This window comes from Tamandua tetradactyla, chromosome 2, assembly GCF_023851605.1.
Source record: "Tamandua tetradactyla isolate mTamTet1 chromosome 2, mTamTet1.pri, whole genome shotgun sequence".
NCBI classification, from domain to species: domain Eukaryota; kingdom Metazoa; phylum Chordata; class Mammalia; order Pilosa; family Myrmecophagidae; genus Tamandua; species Tamandua tetradactyla.
This window is the reverse complement of record NC_135328.1, coordinates 59,079,134-59,100,740: the sequence shown is the minus strand read 5'-3', so window position 1 is coordinate 59,100,740 and position 21,607 is coordinate 59,079,134. Positions and strand designations below refer to the sequence as shown.

The 21,607-nt window shown below is 36.3% G+C and overlaps 1 protein-coding gene across 19 annotated transcripts in view; it reads right to left on the bottom strand.

The window, feature by feature from the left end:
- Positions 1-959: 959 nt before the first annotated feature.
- RNF38 (ring finger protein 38) overlaps positions 960-21,607 on the bottom strand; it is a 218,604-nt gene continuing 197,956 nt past the window's right edge. For all 19 annotated transcript variants that reach the window (XM_077147696.1, XM_077147710.1, XM_077147716.1 and 16 more), the window contains 4 exons: positions 20,485-20,569; positions 9,021-9,142; positions 6,504-6,603; positions 960-4,904 (listed from right to left, as the gene is read on the bottom strand). In XM_077147696.1, the coding sequence (XP_077003811.1) occupies positions 4,842-4,904; positions 6,504-6,603; positions 9,021-9,142; positions 20,485-20,569 (370 nt within the window). In that variant the 3' untranslated portion in view covers positions 960-4,841. The remainder of the gene's footprint in view (positions 4,905-6,503; positions 6,604-9,020; positions 9,143-20,484; positions 20,570-21,607) is intronic.

Genomic DNA, 21,607 nt, shown 5'->3' with positions numbered 1-21,607 from the left:
TTGTTAGGTGAGGAAAAAATGTGTTTTTTATTGTTTTCTATTTAGAAATTAACTATGGGTTAAGGTGATGTGTACAGCTGCCAAGTTGACAAAGGGTGGACTGTCATGGTCAGGTTCATGTGTCAACTTGGGTAGGTGGTGGTACCTGTTTGGTTGGGCGAGTGTGGGCCTGTCTGTTGCTATGAGGACATTTCATAGAATTAAATCATGATCACGTCGGTTGCATCCACAACTGATTCCATTTGTAATCAGCCAAGGGGAGTGTCTTCTGCAATGTGTGATGCTTAATTTAACCACTGGAAGACTTTTAAGGAGGATTCTTAATCCTCCTTAAACAGGGCCTCTTCTGTGGAGTTCATCCAGACCCTTACTGGAGTTGTCAGCTTCATAGCCTGCCCTACAGATTTTGGACTCTGCATTTCCACAGTTATGTGAAATACTTTAATACATTTTATATCTACAGATATCTCCTGCTGATTCTGTTTCTCTAGAGAACCCTAGCTAATACAGTGGGCTCACTCTGAAATGCTCCTACACAGAAAAGCCACACATTGCCCATGTTTACACGCTTTTGTCGAGAGCCAGCCTCATGGTCCTGCCTTATGTAAGGGAGATGTAAGAGAGTGCATGGATACTTACTGAAAAGTAATTGCCTCTGATATAGGACAACACAAGTTCTGGGATTGTTGGGACACTAGAAGTCAAATAAAAGCAATCAAATATGCTGGAAAAATGGGGAAGGGTAATCAGAACTAGGTCACTTTTCTGAATGTCTCAGAGGTCAGAGCGACAGGGTAAAAGCAGAAGCTCCTGCCAGTTGAGTACGGAAGCTGAGAAGAGAACATAACCTTCCCTAAGCCACAGAATGACTTTCCCAAATGAGGGAGGAGAATAGGATCTATTATATAATCTCATTTTCTTTGTTTCTACTTTCCTTCTCAATTAACACAGTCAGCATATAAGTAGTAGATTATGTTTATTTTCTTCCTTTTTTAATCAAAGGAAAGCAATTACACAAACATTTATGGAAAATGACAGAGAAAAGCCCTTTCCAAATTATGCTGGCAATGAGTCTGATGTGAGCTGTGGCTCATATGGACAAACATGCCCAATTATCTATTGTAATCTTGTTTCCTGCATTTTATCTTTAGCATATAGGAAAAACCTGACTTATCTATCCATGTATGTGTCTCTGTTCAATATGCATATCCTCCATGCATGGTAACACCTTTAGCTATCTTCTTGACCTTTAAAAAATATATAAATATGCACTGTTATAATACTAGTTGTTTTTGTATTTCTAAATTGTTTACACAAATGCAGAAACATAAAATCTGAAATGCAGTCCAAAAATTAAATCTGGCAGCCAGTAGCTTAACTAGTTCTGTCAGCTAAAATATGCAACCCTTAAAACAGTAATATGAAACACAACAAAATACATTAAGTATACATCATACATTTATTACCAACAATCCTCTCAACTCCAAAATTGGGCACAGGGATTAAAAATAAAAATTCATTGCACTACTTAGTAAAGCATTACTATTAACTTTCATAAAAAATGTACAAACTTTGTTAAAAATTTATCAAGCCTTCAAATGATTTGGTTACAGATATTTATAATACATACATTTAAAACTATATGTTAACTGATATAATGGAATATGATTTGAAGAAATGACTCAGCAAATGATTCCAAAAAACACCCCTGTAAGCTTTCATAATCTAAAACAAACAGCAAGAGGTAACCAAATGTAACAACAGGGGGGAAAATAGCTTTCTAATGAAGGCCTAAAGATATCTGTGAAAAATATTCTTATAAGTGAGTTGGTAGATCTCATTCAAAATATTACAAGAGGCCCAAATTTTAAGAATCTTAAATCACATTTCAGAGAGTGTATAAAATCTAAATGTGTTCACATTTTCTAGATTTTGTCCAAAAAAGAAAAATTCAAATCAGAAAACCCTAAATTGAGATCTTGAGAACTAGGGGGCCTTGACTTGTTTTGTTTGCTGGGGGGTGGGGTGGGGTTGGAGGGTATTAAAAAAAATCAAAATTGAGTTGACAATTCATGGGGGTGGGAGGAGGGGACCCACAGCAGAGTTAAAATGGAAAAGCAAATATTGTTTTAGAAGGGAAGAGGAGGAAGGCTAACAAACCAACATCTGCCTGCTATCTCATGCTGTCACCCAAGGTGAAAACAGCAGGGAATAATTATTCTTCCTCTTTTGCTAGCCACAAAGTTCCTCACTGTGGCTAGGCTAAGTTGGTTAAAAACACATAAATGCATGTCCCTAATACAAACTAACCACAGAATAAGTAAGTCTGCACATTTCTAAGAGCCCCGTGCAACCATAACACATCCCCAAAGAGAGATCAGTCACAAGAGTGCAACAATTAAATTCAGGTTTTTACCAAGGTAGACCCTGCTGCCTCCAAAATGGCCAACTGCCTCTCAAATATTCACTGGACAGAAATATTATGACAAGAATTCATAGTTGGAGGGAGGGGGGAAAAGCTACTTTTCCTAGTCATCATTAGTACAATGTGCCTTGTTAATTAGGTATCTATACAAATTAGAAAAAGTGCTTTACTTGCATGCTTCAATAAAATGAATACTGAGAGTGTACTAGTGTTAGTTAGATCTGTACAGATATAAATTTTTCTCAGCTATATAAAAGTCTATGTATAAGATGGGCCCTTACCATTTTAAACATGATTCTTTTAATTAAAAAAAATAAAAGATAAAACTATACGTGATTCGTATGTAGTTGATTATTAAGTCAATAATTTTGGTCTTTAACACACTTTTTGTTCCTCTGGAGCAGGTGGGGGATGCTATTTAAAAATAGCATGTGTATTTTACCCCTGTTTAGATGGATTTCTTCTGATGCACTGACAAATCTATGGGCAAATAGAAAGTATGCAAAATCTTACTCTATAATGAGATAGAGACAACAGTGTCTGGAAAAGGGCAAAATTGTGCTTTTGTGTGAATTGACTTTACTGAACTCTAGGCTGTGAGGAGCTTATAAGAGACTTTAGGGGAGGGGCAAGCAGCATGGCAGTAACAAGTAGTTAACACTGTCTGAGTAGAAAACTGACACAGAGCCAAATGAAAGTTGAGTGAGGCTGGCAGCAAGTTATCACAGTCCTGACTGGAATTATGCAGCTTGTACTATTATAAAACAAAGCAATGACAGCAACTGTAGGGAGAGGCAGACAATGCTGAATACACTAAAAGAATGTGAGAGGAACCTAAATGTTGCTGGAAAAATGACCTCAAACAATCTGAATTATGCTCAATGAGCCTTGAAAAAGACACACAGTTATGTACTATTTCACATCAACTTAATGAAGGTCAATTCCTGTTTTACAACATTATTTTTTATACAAAAATCAAATCTTCATTTATACTGCAAGTTTTCTGGACACCTGTTGAATTAAACTTTTCTCATTCAAACAAAAATTAAAAGGAAAAGCAATTAAAAAATACCAAAGCAAATCAGATCTAAGGAACACAAGCTGTCACAGCACTTGATCCATCCTGGAAAGTAGGGTTTTGATGAGAAATACATTTACTGAGGGAAGAAGAACTAGACAACTTTCAGAACTGTAGCTTGAGAGGTGAATTAATAAAAGAAAAATATTTTTCTTAAAATAATTTTGGTGACTATGGGAGCTTGAACAAAGAACGAATATCAGAAGTCAAGTCAAGCTGAGTTAACAGATTTTGTTCTGGTAGAAGTCAAGGAGGTAAGACTTCATGGGACCAGTGGTATTCTTACAAATATATTACTCAAATATCTTCAGAATAGACTACAAATCTAAATAATTAAAAAAAATCACAGGTTCTTTCTATAACAAGCTTAATGGAAATGTAAAGGAAAAAACAAAGTATCAACATTCAAATCACTGATTGAAATGCTAATATTGCTCTAACTGATGATGTATGATATTGCACCTTCTATTTGGAAACAGCAAGTTGGAGTTCTAAAAATTTCTTTTTCACAACAGAATAAAAAAATCAGGTCCATGGAGTGAGAATCTGTTATATGTTTTTTCTTAAGTGACCCACTTAGGACCACCAACAAAGAGGAGGTGACAGCTGCCTGAAGCAAAGCAAGAAGACCTTTCTCATTCCATTCACTGGGAGGGAAAGGGATGGAGTATTCAATGCTTATAATTGATGCACCCTTAGCAATTAGTGTGCAACAGCAAACACAAGGAAAAAAACCAGTGTACAGTACTAGTGCTGTTTAAATAACACACCAGATTATACATTGCAGCATAATTAAAACTACACACACATTCTTGGTACATGCTGGTATATAAGATCTCATACACACATTAGCTACCATGCCCTCACACAAGTAGTTGTACACACACCCTCTTACACACAGAGATACATTTATCACCCATAGGCATACACTGCATTCATCTCCACTCACAGTTTCTGAAGGCTCTATATAAGGTAGATTGCTATATCATCTGGAGCTAACACTTCTTATAAAAGCACATGCTAAAAGATCACGTCCACTGTAATCTTGCAGCAACACTCGGAATGATCACACAAAAACCAGGGAATGTTAGTGCACACACAAAATTAAGCTAAAGAAAAAGTCTTTGGAGTTCCAATCACACGGTTAGTATAACAATCCCATAATTGTGAAGACTAATTGTAAGCTTTTATAGTTGATTAAGTCACACAGTGCAAAGAAAGGTCCATTGACCCTTTTGGTAAAGGGAGGGCTGGAAGCCACACAGATTAAGTTCAATGGATAGTCCGTATATACATGTGATGAGGAACACCCAAACTAAATTTGTGCTCTTAGGTTGGTCATTCTGAATCCCGATGCACTTCTGAAGCATCAGCTCGGCAAATTGGACAAGTACGATTTGCCTATAAAACAAAAAGAAAACTTGTCTGAATTGTGACAATGAAACACATTAAAAACAAAGGAACTATTTTTACTTGACACATAGCATTTATGTTCTTTGCTCCTTTAAAGAGGTCTAAAATGATCATTTAACTTTGTCTTAATAAATAAAGACAGGGTTATTTGTCAAAATAAATAAATGACAACTCTCAAAGACGTAAGAGCCTATGACTGATATTTTAATACCTCTGTTCTAACATATAGACAAATAGCCATCACCAGTCCAGACAAATTTAAAAACTGACTTAAAAGTAAAACTGTGGCTATTCTTAATAGAATGAAAATAAAGAAAAATCTAAAGGCGGTTAGGAACACCCAATTGTAAAACAGAGATGGTATCTATACTCATCCCTTCCCCAGCAACAAAACACTCTCTTACTCCATTCTCAACAAATGGCACCACCATTTTCCCAGTTGCTGGAGCCAGGAAAACACACATGACCTGCTCTCTTGCTTTCTGGTACCTATCTGTCATTAAATTATCTTATTTATATATTATGCAGTTCTTGAATCAGTCTTCTTCTTTTTGCCTAATTGCCACTACCCACTCTCCATCTGGCCCACTATGTTCCATTCTCCATACAGAGACTAGAGATCTTTCTAAAACACAACCTGTCCTATCATGCCCCACTGCTTTCAGGATCAAGTCCAAATCCCTTCACACTGTAGTCCTAGGTAAGCTGGTCACTGCTCATATCCCAGTATGAGTCTTCTCTTGCCATTCTTCCCCAAAGTCCAGCTATATAGCTACATGGAACTTGCTGTTTACTGATTCTCTATTTTCACACATTAGGGCTTTGTACATATAATGCCTTTTTTTTTTCCCCTAAGAAGTCACATCTCTATCTTCAAGATTCACTCTGGGATAGGCTAGGTACAACCTTGCTATGTGGTCACTCAGTGGACTGTTTATATTTTATTCTAATCTTTTCTCAGCAAATTGTGAAGTTATCCAATCTAGAATTATTACCTCCAAATTAGAACACTAAAAACAGCATAAAGTTAACTATTCAAATTCTTTCACTGTATCATACTTTCATTCTACTATTATAATTTAAGACAATGAAGGTATAAACAGTAAAGAAAATATAATAACTATGAAAAAAGAGGTCCCTACAATAATTTCACCTTGGCATAACCACTGTTAGAATTTGTGTCCTTTGGGCTTTTTAACTAAATTAAATAAAAACCTTTGACCAAGAACCTCCAATGAGGTCCCTTTGTAAACTCTTAGAAGAAATGGTGGTGCAACAAACTCAGCCTTGTTCCCCCTATACACCACGAGAAAATCAGGACATACTGATTGTCAATCACAATTAACTCATTTTTGGCTTTGTACAATCACTCCCATATTGCTGATTCAGGAAACTTTGCTAGTGTTTTCTCTTCATTCAGAGAGATCACACTGAAAACTATCCTTCACATTTGTCTCACCTATCCAAATTCCACAAAACCACTGACTCCAAAGTAAACTTACTCTATATGAATCTACAGCCTTACAGCCTATGATCAATAAAAAATAAAATTCAATGTTATTTCCTTCACAGATGCCACCACTTTACCTTAAGCCATTTGTCGACACACTTGGCATGGAACTCATGGTTACATGGTAAGACTCTAAGTAGCTGCCTTGACTCAAAATCACACATGCATACTACACACCTAAAAAAAGGGAGAAAGATCATTAACTATACAACCAGTTGTTTTTTATTTCTGTTACTAGTATTGAAGCCCACAAAATAATTTAAACCCCATTTATCAAAATGTCAAATTTTTAGAAAAAAATTTTAGTCCATTACCTTAAAAAAATGATGCTAATTATAAGGCATTTATAGTAACTGTGCAAGAGTGCTTTGCTTTACTGAACAATTATCAGTAACATTCTACTTTAAAATCTAAATCCTGTCTTAATATTATAAAACTTGTAGAAGAAAACAGATGTAAATTATCATGGCTTCGAGTTAGACAATGGTTTCTTAGACATGATAAATGTCTTAAATGTGATAAAAGTAGATAAATTGGACTTCATCAAAATTACACATTTTTGTTCTCAACCCTTATAAATCCATGTGATTTATGAGGTTCTTATAAGGTTATAAGAAACTCCAAGGTTTCTTAGAGTTTTTTGCTGGGGAGAAAGTATATGTCTCTGGGCTAACCTGTGTGTTTCTTCAAATTAGATAAGGAGAACTTTGCAGCTCACAATGCTGTCTTGTTTGCTTGTCAGCCAGGAAGCTCAAAACTCAAGTGTTGTGCTCCTTTGTAACTGACTGCTTTTAGTTTGGGTTTTCTGGTGTGTTCTTACCTCCTCAAAACTATAGTCAGTGCTGTCATTTACATCGCTGTTTTATTAGTTTTATCAGTAGTGTTTATTACCATCTGCCTCTAACTCTATTTTGTTTTTTTTTTACATGGGCAGGCATCGGGAATCGAACCCGGGTCCTCGGGCATAGCAGGCAAGCACTCTTACCTGCTGAGCCACCGTGGCCCACCCTGCCTCTAACTCTTTTATAAGATTAAAAATATATAGCTTTGGTTCATGCAGAAGACCTGGGTTCAATTCCCGGATCCATAGCTTTGGTATAAAATCAATTTCCCCAGATTATATTTCTAACTCACTGACCATGATTTTATAGTGATCCAATTAAAGTAAAATAAAATGAAATTTTAAAAAAATTACAAATTTTGTACTTCAAAGGACACCATCAAGGGCAGGCCATAGTGACTCAGCAGGCAGAGTTCCTGCCTGCCATACCGGAGACCTGAGTTGTTTCCTGGTGCCTGCCCATGTTTTTTTTTTTTTTTTTTTTTTTAAATACCATCCAGAAACTGATAAACCAATCCAAAGAATGGAAGATAGTTTGGAAAAATCATATAAAAGAAATCCTACAACTCAAAAATAAAAATTCAAATAACCAAATAAGAAAATGGACAAAAGAGCTGAGCAGACATTATCTCCAAAGAAGATAACAAATGGTCAATAAACACATGAAATGATGCTGAACATCACTAGCCATCAGGGAAATGCAAATCAAAACCACATTGAGATACCACGTCACACACACCAGGAAGGCTAGGCTCAAAAAAGAGATTCTAAGTGTTCACAAGGAAGTGGAAAACTCATATATTGCTAGTGGGAATGTGAAACAGTGCAGCCACTTAGGAAAATAGTCTGGTATTTATATAAAACTATATAAATACACATATAATTTCTATATATAGTAATAATGGTATAATCAAGAGTTACCATATGACCCAGCAATTTCACTCCTAGGTATATACCAAAGAGAAATGAAAACCCCAAAGAATGTATGTCGTTGTCCACAATATCATTTATTAGAAATGGCTAAAAAGTGTTAGCAACCTAAATGCCCATCAACTAATGAATAGATAAATAAAATAATACATCCACACAATGGAATATTATGTGGCAATAAAAAGAAATGAAATACAGGTATGAGTTACAACATGGATGAACCTTGAAAACAAGCTAAATGAAATAAGGCAGTCAGAAGAATCACATATGATATGATCCATTCCCAGAACAGACAAATCTATAATAGAGACAAAAACTAGACTGCTGGTTACCTAGGGCTTGGGGGTGAAAAAAAATGGAGAGTGACAGCTAAGGGGTATGCAGTTTCTTCTGGGGCAATGAAAATGTTCTAGATACAATAATAAGCAGAATCTTCATGCAAAAGCCTTAAATGTTATATGTATGAGATTTTTCTGTATTAAAACATTCTAGAGTTTAAATGAGAAACCAAACAATTTCTAGGTAATCTAAAAATCCAGAATTAGCACTGCCCAATAGAATTTTTGCGATGAGAGAAATGTTCTATAGCTGTACCTTCCAATAAGGTAGCTACTTGCTAGTGAAACTGAGAAATTCAACTTAAAATTTTATTTAAATTTAAATAGCCACATGTAACTAGAGGCTAACTTACTGGATAACATAGGCCTAGAGTAAGAAACTGAGAAAACTTATCTTTACCAAGTCATCTTTGAATCTTAAGCTCTTATTTCATAATGGTAGAAGGGAATGTTTAACACAGAATGATGACAGAAAATGTACTTACAAAGTCTGTTCTGATTGGTGGTTGTTAGGATTGAACCGATAAGAAGGAAGTTGTTCGATATCTGCTTTAGTCAGTCCTCGAGGCTTAGCCTCTCCCAGTCGCTCAGCCAGGTTTAGCAGAGCCTGAAGAGGGAAGACAACTGTTTTTTTTCCAAGGCATTTTACTTATTTTATTTCTTAAAGAGAATCTAAAATTTCGCAATGAAATGAAACAAGAAGAGAACGAACAATCTGAAGAAAACTCCCCAAATTAAACTTGTTCTTATTTTAACAAATGTCTTTTGTTTTCTTCTTATTTTTAGGGATGAGAAGTGCTGTAATACCAGTCCTCTCCACTCAGCCACTGTAGCATAATACAGTGAATAACACTGGATTTAATGACTGACAAACTTGAATTTAAATTCTGACACCTCCATTTATATAAAAGACATTTTAATTTTTCTTTAAAATTTCCATTCCAATAATTAAAAAAAAACAAACAATTATAGACTTTTAAACTCATACAAAAGTAGAGAAACTGTAATAACTCCCCATATATTCATTACCTGGGCTCAACCCAAATTATTATTATTTTTAAACAAAACTAAAACATGTTTTTATTTCATTGGTAAAACAGTTCTGTGTGTATCTGTAAAACAGGATTTGTCAACCTCAGTACTCCTTGTCATTCTGACCTATCAACTTCTGTTGGAGTAGCAGTCTTTTACACCGCAGGATATTTAGTAGCATCCCTAGCCTCTACCCACCACACACTGGTAGCACTCCCTCCTCAGGTGTAACAACTAAAAATGGCTCCAGAAACTGCCAAATATCCTGTGTGTGGGGTGGGACTAATTTAGACCCACCGCTCTTAAGAAACTTAAAAAAAAAAAAATCATAATCACAGTATCACATTAAAAAAAATCAATTTCTTAATAGCAAATATCCCATCAAAGTTCAAATGTCTACTTCAATTATTTAAAAAATACTCTTAAAAATAGTTTATTCAAATCAGGGTCCAAATAAATGTATATATTACCATTGCTTGATAAGTCATCACTTTTTTCCTCATATTTTTTGAAGAAACAGTGTCAATGACTTATAAAATTTCCCAGTCTGAAGTTTGCTGTCTGAATTCCCACATCCGCAACCTGTGTAGTTTAACAAGTTCCTTGTCCTTTCTATTTTCTATAAACTGGTTATGTACTTAGATCTGAAAGTTTAACTATTTCAATTACAAGGCTCACTGTTGTCTTGTTGGCTCTCTACTTGTTGCAGCAATGATGAACAGTGCCAGGATCCCTTAATTGATTACGGGTGGCAAAATGGTAATATTCCAATTCTTTTTTTTCTTTTGGAGGGGAAGAACTGCACAGGCCAGAAAATGAACCCCAGTCTCCTACACGGCAGGCAAGAATTCTACCACGGGACTACTCTTGTACCCCTAGTAATATCCCAATCCTATCATTATTTCTTCATTTCTTACCTAAAATACTTCCATATTGAACAACCATCCCATACCAATTACTTAGTAGCACAGTTTATAAAAAGCAGGACAAGTAAGACCAATGAGGTTTTTCTTTTTATTCTTTGTGGTATCACTGCTAACTCATTTCACTGTATTTGATGGAGTTCAAGATATTGTAGTTATTATGATAACTGATAACAGTACCTAGTTTTCCCCAGTTTTTAATGACTAACTTCTAATTTGCTTTCTCCCACAATTAAGCTGCCTTTTATGGGCTACTTTCCTCTTTGTGGACTACCATGCCACAGGGTTAAGGGGATGGGGAACAAGAAAAGATGATAAACACTGAGAAGAACAGAATTAATTTCCCAAAATCTCAATAATTACGGCTGATAGTTGTATATGTGTTTTAATATGATGCCTTAACAATTCTGCTTCTAGGACAGCATTATTTAGGAATTGGGTCATCTAAATAAGCTCTTTCTTTACCACCCACCCCCACCATTCTAAATATTAGAACCAAAGGCAGGTTGTTAAACTTAATTGATGCTGAGTGCAATTAACATGTAAATTTTAGACCAAATTATGATATAAGTAATATACATGTTTTATACCTCCACTGTAAACACTATAGGACACTAAGTTCAAAGAATAGAATTTATGGTAATTTTACTCAACCAAATACATTCATTAAAAGCCCCTACTGTATGAAGATTAAAAACTGTCAATGAATTTATATGATCTAGAAGGAAGATAATTGAAAGCAGGACATGATCAATGTTTAAGAAAACATATAGTACTTTGAGAAAAAAAGAGGGAAAGACATATTTAGATATGGGAGATAGCACTAGAAATGCCTTTCACATTTGACCTAAGTCCTGAAAGATGGCTATTTTCAAAATGTGGAAGAAGAGGGAGGAGTTCTTAGGCACAAGGATGAAAGTGAGTAAAGAAACCAAGGCAAGAATGTATGGGGGGGACTCTAATAACAGTGAGTGTTCTGAAATAAACCAGGACTAGGGAGAGTATACTAGGAGATAAAACCAGGACAGCAAAAAAGACTTTTTTAATTGGAGTAAAGCATGGCTTTGAAGAATATCAAATATACCCAATCCAAAAATTCAGTTTAGAAAGCGTTTCCAATGCCAAATACAAAGCATTTTTCTTATACTATGCTGCTGCTGCTGTTTATTCCACTGATATGTGCATCAGTAACAAATGACACATCTTATCTATTACGTTGATAGCTGGAAGGTTTCTTTTAAACTGATGCCATCTTTAGATATGCTGTAGTTCTATTTAACGAAGAACTATCCCTCTCAGCATCATGACTTGTGATAGGTGAATTTCAGTACAGAATGCCTACAGGATTAGGCAGCTCTTGTTCTAACTTGACTTGGACAAAACTAATTTATACATGTAGAAAGAAAATAAGTAAACTATTTCATCTGCTTCTCTCTCAAGAAATCTGGAAACAGAATCCAGAGGACACTACAATGTGATTATATATGTAGAATGTGACAAAATAGCATTTAAAAAACTACAGAGGAGAGAGACGGCCAAGATGGCGGCTTAGAAAGGTGTGGGATTTAGTTTGTCCTCCAGAACATCTACTAAATAATCAGAAACAGTACAGAACAACTCATAGGGCCACGTCAGTGACGAGACACACAGAGTACGACAGTCTGGACCAACTGGACCGGCTGTGAACCCCCCAGAACCGTGAGTTCCCCAAGCCACAGTGGCCAGTGCCCCTCCCCCACAGGCTGCTTCCCAGAGGAGAAAGGAAAGGGACTTAATCAGCAGCAGGGGCTGAGCCCAACCAAACACCAATTGTGGAATTAATTCACAAATTCTGACTACTAAAAATAGGCCCCCAGCTCAGGTAAACCTGGGCAAAATGGAGGTCGCTGATTTTTGCCCCGGTGCCAGGGGGGCAGGGCTGACAGAAAAGAAAAAAAAAAAAGGAAACAGGGGTTTTTGTGGCTGTGTTTCTACAAAGGCTTGACTGCCTTTGGATACAGTGACAGGGCTTCTCAGGCTGCAACTGCCACAAGCATAGGCAGAAACAAGCTTGTTTGAGAGCTCATCTGGAGCTTGTGCCTTCCCCAGGAGAGGGGTAAGGCCCAACTCAGGTGGAATCCCTCCCTCAAGGAATTCAGACCCCAGGGCCTGGTAATTTGAAGCATTAAAATCAGCCTACAACTTCTCCTCTGTCTCCACCACGCCCCAAGCAGGGAGAGTCTGCCAAAGTTAAAGGTACCGCATCACCTTATGCTGGTGGGACCTGCAGGCAGACAAACACCACATACTGGGCAGGATAAGAAAACAGAGCCCAGAGACTTCACAGGAAAGTCTTTCAACCTGCTGGGTCTCACCTGCAGGGAAAACCGACGCACGTGACTCCTCCTGATAGGAGGCCAGTTTGGTCTGGGATAATCTGGCTGGGATCTATAATACCTAAGAAGACCCTCCTAAGGGTAGGGGGAAAAAGGCACCAGACAGGCAGGGCAAGACACAAGAAAACAAGAACTGAAAAATTCTTTGTTAAACAAAACCTAAGCTAGTGGTCCAGAAAAAGCTGAACTGAATGTCAAAGAACAGACAGACAACAAATTCATCTAGCAAGAAAACCCTAGGTAAAAGAAGTGAAAACAATCTCCAGAATAAACTAATTAAGGTAATTAAGTGCCTAGACACCAGCAAAAAATAACAAATCACACTAGGAAAATCAAAGCTATGTCCCAATCAAAGGAACAAACCAACAATTCAAATGAGATACAGGAGGTGAAACAATCACTTCAGAATGTACGAACAGATATGGAAAACCATATCAAAAATCAAATCAATGAACTGAGGGGGGATATAAAGAAGGCAAGGAATGAACAAAAAGAACAAACTGAAAGTTTGAAAAAACAAATCACAGAACTTAGGTGAATGAAAGGCACAGCAGAAGAGATGAAAAAGACAATGGAAACCTACAAGGTTAGATTTCGAGAGGCAGAAGACAGGATTAGTGAACTGAAGGATGCAACATCGGAAATCCGACAAGCAAAAGAAAATACAGGGAAAAAATGGAAAAATATGAGCAGAGACTCAGTGAATTGAAAGACAGTATGAAGCACATGAATATACGTGTTGTGGGTGTCCCAGAAGAAGAGAGGGGAAAAGGAGGAGAAAAAATAATGGAAGATATTATCACTGAAAATTTCCCAACTCTTATGAAAGACTTAAAACTACAGATCCAAGAAGTGCAGCATACCCCAAAGAGAATAGATCCAAATAGACATACTCCAAGACAATTACTAATCAGAATGTCAGAGGTCAAAGAGAAAGAGAGAATCCTGAAAGCAGCAAGAGAAAGGCAATCCACCACATACAAGGGAAGCCCAATAAGACTATGTGTAGATTTCTCAGCAGAAACCACGGAGGTGAGAAGATAATAGGATGATATATGCTGTCTACAGGAAACACATCTTAGGCCCAAGGATAAACATAGTTTGAAAGAGCAAGGTTGGGAAAAGATCTTTGATGCAAATAATAAGAAAAGAGCAGAAGTAGCTATACTAATATCCAACAAGTTAGACTTCAAATGTAGAACAGTTAAAAGAGACAAAGGAGGACACTATGCATTAAGAAACAGGAACAATTCAACAAGAAGACATAACAATCATAAATGTTTATGCACCGAACCAAAATGCTCCAAAACACAAGAGGCAAACATTGAAAAAACTGAAAAGAGAAATAGACACATCTACCATAATAGTTGTAGACTTAATTCACCACTCTCATCAATGGACAGAATATCTAGACAGAATATCAATAAAGAAACAGACAACGTGAAGAATACAATAAATGAGCTAGATTTAACAGACATTCATAGAACATTACACCCCACAACAGCAGGATACACCTTTTTCTCAAGTGCTCATGGATCATTCTCAAGGATACACAATATGCTGTATCACAAAGCAAGTCTCAATAAATTTAAAAAGACTGAAATCATACAAAACACTTTCTCAGATCATAAAGGAATGAAGTTGGAAATCAATAATAGGCAAAGTGCTAGAAAATTGACAAATATGTGGAGGCTCAACAAAACACTCTTAAACAACCAGTGGGTCAAGGAAGAAATTTCAAGAGAAATCAGTAAATATCTCAAGGCAAATGAAAATGGGAACACAACATATCAAAACTTATGGGATGCAGCAAAGGCAGTGCTAAGAGGGAAATTTACTGCCCTAAATGCCTATATCAAAAAACAAGATAGGGCAAAAATCGAGGAATTAACTGTACATTTGGAAGAACTAGAGAAAGAACAGGAAACTAACCCCAAAGCAAGCAATAGGATAGAAATAATGAAGATTAGAGCAGAAATAAACAAAATTGAGAACATGAAAACAATTGAGAAAATCAACAAAACCAGAACCTGGTTCTATGAGAAAATCAGTAAGATTGATGGACCCTTAGCAAAATTGACAAAAAGTAGAAGAGGGAGGCTGCAAATAAATAAGATCAGAAATGGAAGAGGAGACATAACCACTAACCCCACAAAAATAAAGGAAGCAATGACAGGATACTATGAACTTTATGCTAATAAACACAACAATGTAGATGAAATGGACAACTTCCTAGAAAGGCATGAACAACCAATATTGACTCGAGAAGAAATAGACGACCTCAACAAACCAATCACAAGTAAAGAAACTGAATCAGTCATTAAGAAGCTCCCCAAAAAGAGAAGTCCAGGACCAGATGAATTCACATGTGAATTCTACCGAACATTCCGGAAAGAGTACCAATCCTGCTCAAACGCTTCAAAAAAATTGAAGTGGAGGGAAAGCTACCTAACTCATTCTACAAAGCCAACATCACCCTCATAACAAAGCCAGCAAAGATATTACAAAAAAAGAAAACTACAGACCAATCTCTCTAATGAATATAGATGCAAAAACCCTCAACAAAATTCAAGCAAATCGAATCCAGCAACACATTAAAAGAATTATACATCATGACCAAGTAGGAGTCATCCCAGGTATGCAAGGATGGTTCAACATAAGAAAATCAATTAATGTAAAACAACCATTATCAACAAATCAAAGCAGAAAAACCACATGATCATCTCGATTGATGCAGAAAAGGCATTTGACAAAATTCAACATTCTTTCCTGTAGAAAACACTTCAAAGGATAGGAATAGAAGAGAACTTCCTCAAAATGATAAAGGGAATATACGAAAAATCCACAGCTAACATCATCCTCAATGGGGAAAAACTGAAAACTTTTCCCTAAAATCAGGAATAAGACAAGGATGTCGACTATCACCACTGCTATTCAACATTGTGTTGGAAGTTCTAGTCAGATCAATTATACAACAAAAGAAATACAGAGCATCAAAATTGGAAAGGAAGAAGTAAAACTCTCACTGTTAGTAGATGATATGATACTATATGTTGAAAACTCAAAAAAATCCACAGCAAAACTACTAGAGCTAATAAATGAGTACAGCAAAGTGGCAGGTTACAAGATCAACACTCAAAAATCTGTAGTGTTTCTATACACTAGTAATGAACAATCTGAGGGGGAAATCAAGAAAAGAATTCCATTTACAGTTGCAAACAAAAGAATAAAATATTTAGGAATAAATTTAACTAAAGAGATAAAAGACCCATACAAAGAAAACTACAAGAAATTGTTAAAAGAAATCACAGAAGACCTAAGTAGATATGGAAGGGCATATCGTGTTCATGGACTGGAAGACTAAATATAGTTAAGATGTCAATTCTACTTAAATTGATTTACAGATTCAATGCAATAACAATTAAAATCCTAAAAACTTACTTTTCAGAAATAGAAAATCCTATAACCAAATTTATCTGGAACGGCAGGGTGCCCCGAATAGCTAAAAGTATCCTGAGAAAAAAAAATGAACTTGGAGGTTTCACGCTACCTGACTTTAAGGCATATTATGAAGCTACAGTGGTCAAACAGCATAGTACTGGCATATAGATAGATATACTGGCCAATGGAATAGAACAGAGTGCTCAGATATAGACCCTCTCATCTATGGACAACTGATGTTTGATAAGGCAGTCAAGCCAACTCACCTGGGACTGAACAGTCTCTTCAATAAATGGTGCCTAGAGAACTGGATACCCGCATGCAAAAGAATGAAAGGCGACCCGTATCTCACACCCTATACAAAGTTAACTCAAAATGGATCAAAGTCCTATACATTAGATCTAAGACCATAAAACTGTTAGAAGAAAATGTAGGGAAATGTCTTTTAATCTTATACTAGGAGGCGGTTTCCTAAACCTTACACCCAAAGCAAGAGCATTGAAGAAAGAAAGAAAGAACTGGGAACTCCTCAAAATTAAACACTTTTGCGCATCAAAGAACTTCATCAAGAAAGTAAAAAGATAGCCTGCACAATGGGAGACAATATTTGGAAATGATATATCTGATAAAGGTCTAGTATCCAGAATTTATAAAGAGATTGCTCAATTCGACAACAAAAAAACAGCCAATCCAATTACAAAACGGGTAAAACACTTGAACAGACACTTCTCAGAAGAGGAAATACAAATAGCCAAAAGGCACATGAAGAGATGCTCAACTTCCCTGGCTATTAGAGAAATGCAAATCAAAACCACAATAAGATATCATCTCACACCCATCAGAATGGCCATTATCAATAAAACAGAAAATGACAACTGCTGGACAGGATTTGGAGAAAGAGACACACTTATCCACTGTTGGTGGGAATGTTAAATGGTACAACCACTGTGGAAGGCAATTTGGCAGTTCCTCAAAAAACTAAATATAGAATTGCCATTATGACCTGGTAATACCATTGCTAGGTATCTACTCAGAGGACATGAGGGCAAGGACACAAACAGATATTTGCACACCAATGTTTATAGCAGCATTATTTTTACTGTGAAGAGATGGAAACAGCCAAAATGTCCATCAACAGTCGAGTGGCTAAACAAACTGTGGTACATACATACGATTGAGTATTATGTAGCTGTAAGACAGAATAAAGTTATGAAGCATGCAACAACATGGATGGACCTTAAGGACATTATGCTGAGTGAGATCAGCCAGAAACAAAAGGACAAATACTGTATGGTCTCACTGATATGAACTGACATTAGTGAAGAAACTTGGAGAATTTCGTTGGTAACAGAGACCATCAGGAGACAGAAATAGGGTAAGATATTGGGTAATTGAAGTTGAAGGGATACAGATTGTGCAACAGGACTGAATGTAAAAACTCAGAAATGGACAGCACAATATTACCTAACTGTAATACAATAATGTCAGAACACTGAATGAAGATGAATGTGAGAATGATAGAGGGAGTAGGGGTGGGGGCACAAATGAAATCAGAAAGAAAGACGATAAAGACTAAGATGGTATAATCTAGGAATGCCTAGAGTGTATAATGATAGAGACCAAATGTACAAATTAAAAAAATGTTTTTGCATGAATAAGAACAAAGGAATGTCATTACTGCAGGGTGCTGAAAATAGATGGTAATTAATATTTTTAAATTTTACCTTATGTGTGAGACTAAAGCAAAAAATGTTTATTTGGTACAAAATTTATATTTTGACTAGTGCATTTCCTAATATAACTTATGTAGACAGTTTAACTGAACATCATAAGTACATGGAACCTGGAGTAGGACATGAGATTTTGTTGGTTTGTCCAGAGTGATGCCTTGATAAATCCCAGAGTGATTTGAACAGTGAATAAAACAGTATTTGCAAAGTCCCCTTCAGGGAATGGTGTGAAAGGGGAAAAATTCAACCTCCCCAAGTTGAATTCTTGATATTCTCACAAGCAGTGTGGACAATCAAAGCTCTAGGCTGAGTCCCCAATCTTGGAGTTTGTTCATATGAAACTTAACCCCACAAAGGATAGGTCAAGCCTACTTAAAATTAGGCCTAAGAGTCACCCCCAAGAGAACCTCTTTTGTTGCTCAGATGTGGCCTCTCTCTCCAGCCAATACAAAAAGCAAACTCATCACCCTCCCCTGTTTACATGGGACATGACTCCCAGGGGTGTGGACCTTCCTGGCAATGTGGGACAGAAATCCTGGAATGAGCTGAGACTCAGCATCAAGGGATTGAGAAAACCCCTAGAATGAGCTGAGATTCACCATCAGGGTTTGAGAAAACCTTCTTGACCAAAAGGGGAAAGAGTGAAATGAAACAAAGTGTCAATGGCTGGGAGATTCCAAACAGAGCTGAGAGGTTATCCTGGAGGTTATTCTTATGCATTAAGTAGATATCACCTTACTATCCAAGATGTAGTGGAGAGGCTGGAGGGAACTGCTTGAAAATGTGGAGCTGTGTTCCAGTAGCCATGTTTCTTGATGATTGTATAATGATATATAGCTTTCACAATGTGACTGTGTGATTGTGAAAACCTTGTGTCTGATGCTCCTTTTATCTACCTTATCAACAGATGAGTAAAACATATGGAATACAGATGAATAATAGGGGGATCAAATGTTAAAATAAATTTAGAGTGAAATGCTGGTGATTGGTGAGGAGAAGCGGTGGGGGGTATGGTATGTATGAATTTTTTTTCAGTTTTCTTTTTATTTCTTTTTCTGAATAGATGCAAATGTTCCAACAAATGATCATGATGATGAATATGCAACTATGTGATGATATTGTGAATTACTGATTATATACGTAGAATGGACTGATCAAAATAGGTATGTCTGCATTTGTTTGGTGTTTTTGGTATTTAAAAAAATAAAAAGAATTATGAATGTTTGAGTTTGTTTGGTGTTTTCTGGTATTTTAAAAAAAAATTTTAATTAATTAAAAAAAAAACTACAGAGAAAGAAATATACATTTGGCTTGGTCTCTTCCACATGAATTAAAACAAACAACAAAGAAAAAGAAAGAAAAACAACAATGTGATTTAAGTTCTGTGTGTGCCCTCTCTCCAATTCCCAAGGTTAAATTCATTGAAAAAAGCAGTTTCAGGATTAATACAATGAAAACAGAAATTGAGTTAGGCTGGACTAAGAATGAAGGGTGGTAATATCAAAACAAAGTTATACTGTCATTCACATTCAAAATATTCAAAGGCAAATCTACCTTTCTGACACCAAAACTGCAACTCCTATGAACCTAACCTCAAAAAATATTGTAATGTCAATATCACCTAAGTAAGAAACCCTACTGTTATTCTTGACTCTTGCCTTCTTTCATACAATATTGCAGTCTGCTTTGCAGAGCATCTTTTTGCAACCCTCCCACCCTCACCTCTAATATCACCATGTACCATTCAAGTTACCAAATCCTGTTAATTCTAGTGTTAAAATGCCTTTCAAAGCTGTATTCTCTTTTCTATTTGCAGTTTCCATAGTTCAGACCTTGTGTGGTTTTATAACTTGTTGCAGCAGTTCCCTGTCACCAACTTCCAACCATGGTCATCTATTCCTTTATACTACCAGCAGCAGCGTTATGAATCTTAATATAGATCTGATGTTATCAGCAGCAAAATATTAAGTGATTCCTTCCTCTTCTACAATATTCAAAATTATGGCCATTTTCTAGAGGGTAGTCAAGGACAACCAGTTTAGCTTTTCAATGAAATCTCCATTTTCTGCCTTTCACTTTAGCTATACTATTTGCTATTTGTCAAGTTGTCCAGCACTTCACTGGAAGAACCTTATTAATCCTATGCATGAAGAACCCCTGTTCATCAAGATCCAGCTCAAACATTAATGCTTCTACAAAATCTTCTCAGAACACACAATCATAATTCACCTTTTCCTCATTTGGATTCTCTCAAAGGAACCTGTGACAACATTACATATGCCCAACTATCCTAAAAGATGCTGACCACATTAATGACATATTTGTATCTTGCAATGCACAAAATGTTTGCCTAATAAATGTTTAATTACATGAATGAGTTAAGTAGAAGGATACTTTCATGCATACAATACTTTTATTCCCAAATCAATTCACTGTTCATATACTAACCTCATAATTTTCTACTTCTCCGTCTTCCACATCCAATTCAAAGCTAAAAGTTGGGCCCACTGCAGGTGGCACTGGAAGCATTGATCTGCAGTGAAAAGAACCACCATTAAGTCAATCAACAGTACAGGAAGGACAGAGCCTGTGCTACAGGGATAAAGTATGGTCTGCGTTAATCATTAATGATAACTCTTTAAAGAGACCAATTAACAACTGGTTAACAACAATTAGTGGAAAACCAATTAACAACCGAAAACTGACATAAAAAAATAACATCTAAAAAAAAACAAGAAATACTTGGGGGGAAAATTTTACAAAATATGTGCAAGAACTATACTATAAAATGTACAAAATACTGCTAAAATAATTTAAAGAAGATGAATCAACATAGATATACACCATGTAAGTAGACTAAAAGATTTAAATATTGCCAATTCTCCTCCCAAATTGAATCTACAGATTCCATGCAATGCCTACCAAAATGCCAGTAAGCTTTTTTATTAGATACAAGTTGATTTAAAAATTTATATGGAAATATATGTAAAGGACCTGGAATAGTAAAAACATTAAGAATGAAGCTGGGCTTGCCTGCCATGCCTGAGGACCCGGGTTTGATTCCCGGTGCCTGCCCATGTGGAAAAAAAAAAAAAAAAAAAAGAATGAGGCTGGAGGATGTAGAATATCTGATTTTAAGACTTACAATAAAGCTACAATTATCAAGACGGTGTAAAACAGGAACATGGCACTGAGGTATAAAGACTACATCTTCCAGCCTTCTGGAAGTAGGTAGTTACAGACATGACCAAATGCTAGCAGCGGGATATAAGAAGGAGTGATTTATGTTCAATTTGTAGGGAGTATCCTTGGGGGGAGGCAGGTAGGCAGAGGATTCATTTTCATTTTTACTAACTAGAATATATACATGATGGCCAGAGCCTGAGATGTCATCTTAGATTATGTAGTAGAAGCCAGAAAATTCTGAGGATGGGGAAGGAGAACCATTCTTTAGGGTCATGTAGCTAACAAATCAACCATCTTTGCCTACTTCTGAAGTTCATCATCTGAGAGAGAAGTAAAGAACATTCAGGTTTAACCCACGAGTGTTTCCACTGCAGGCAAAGTGGTT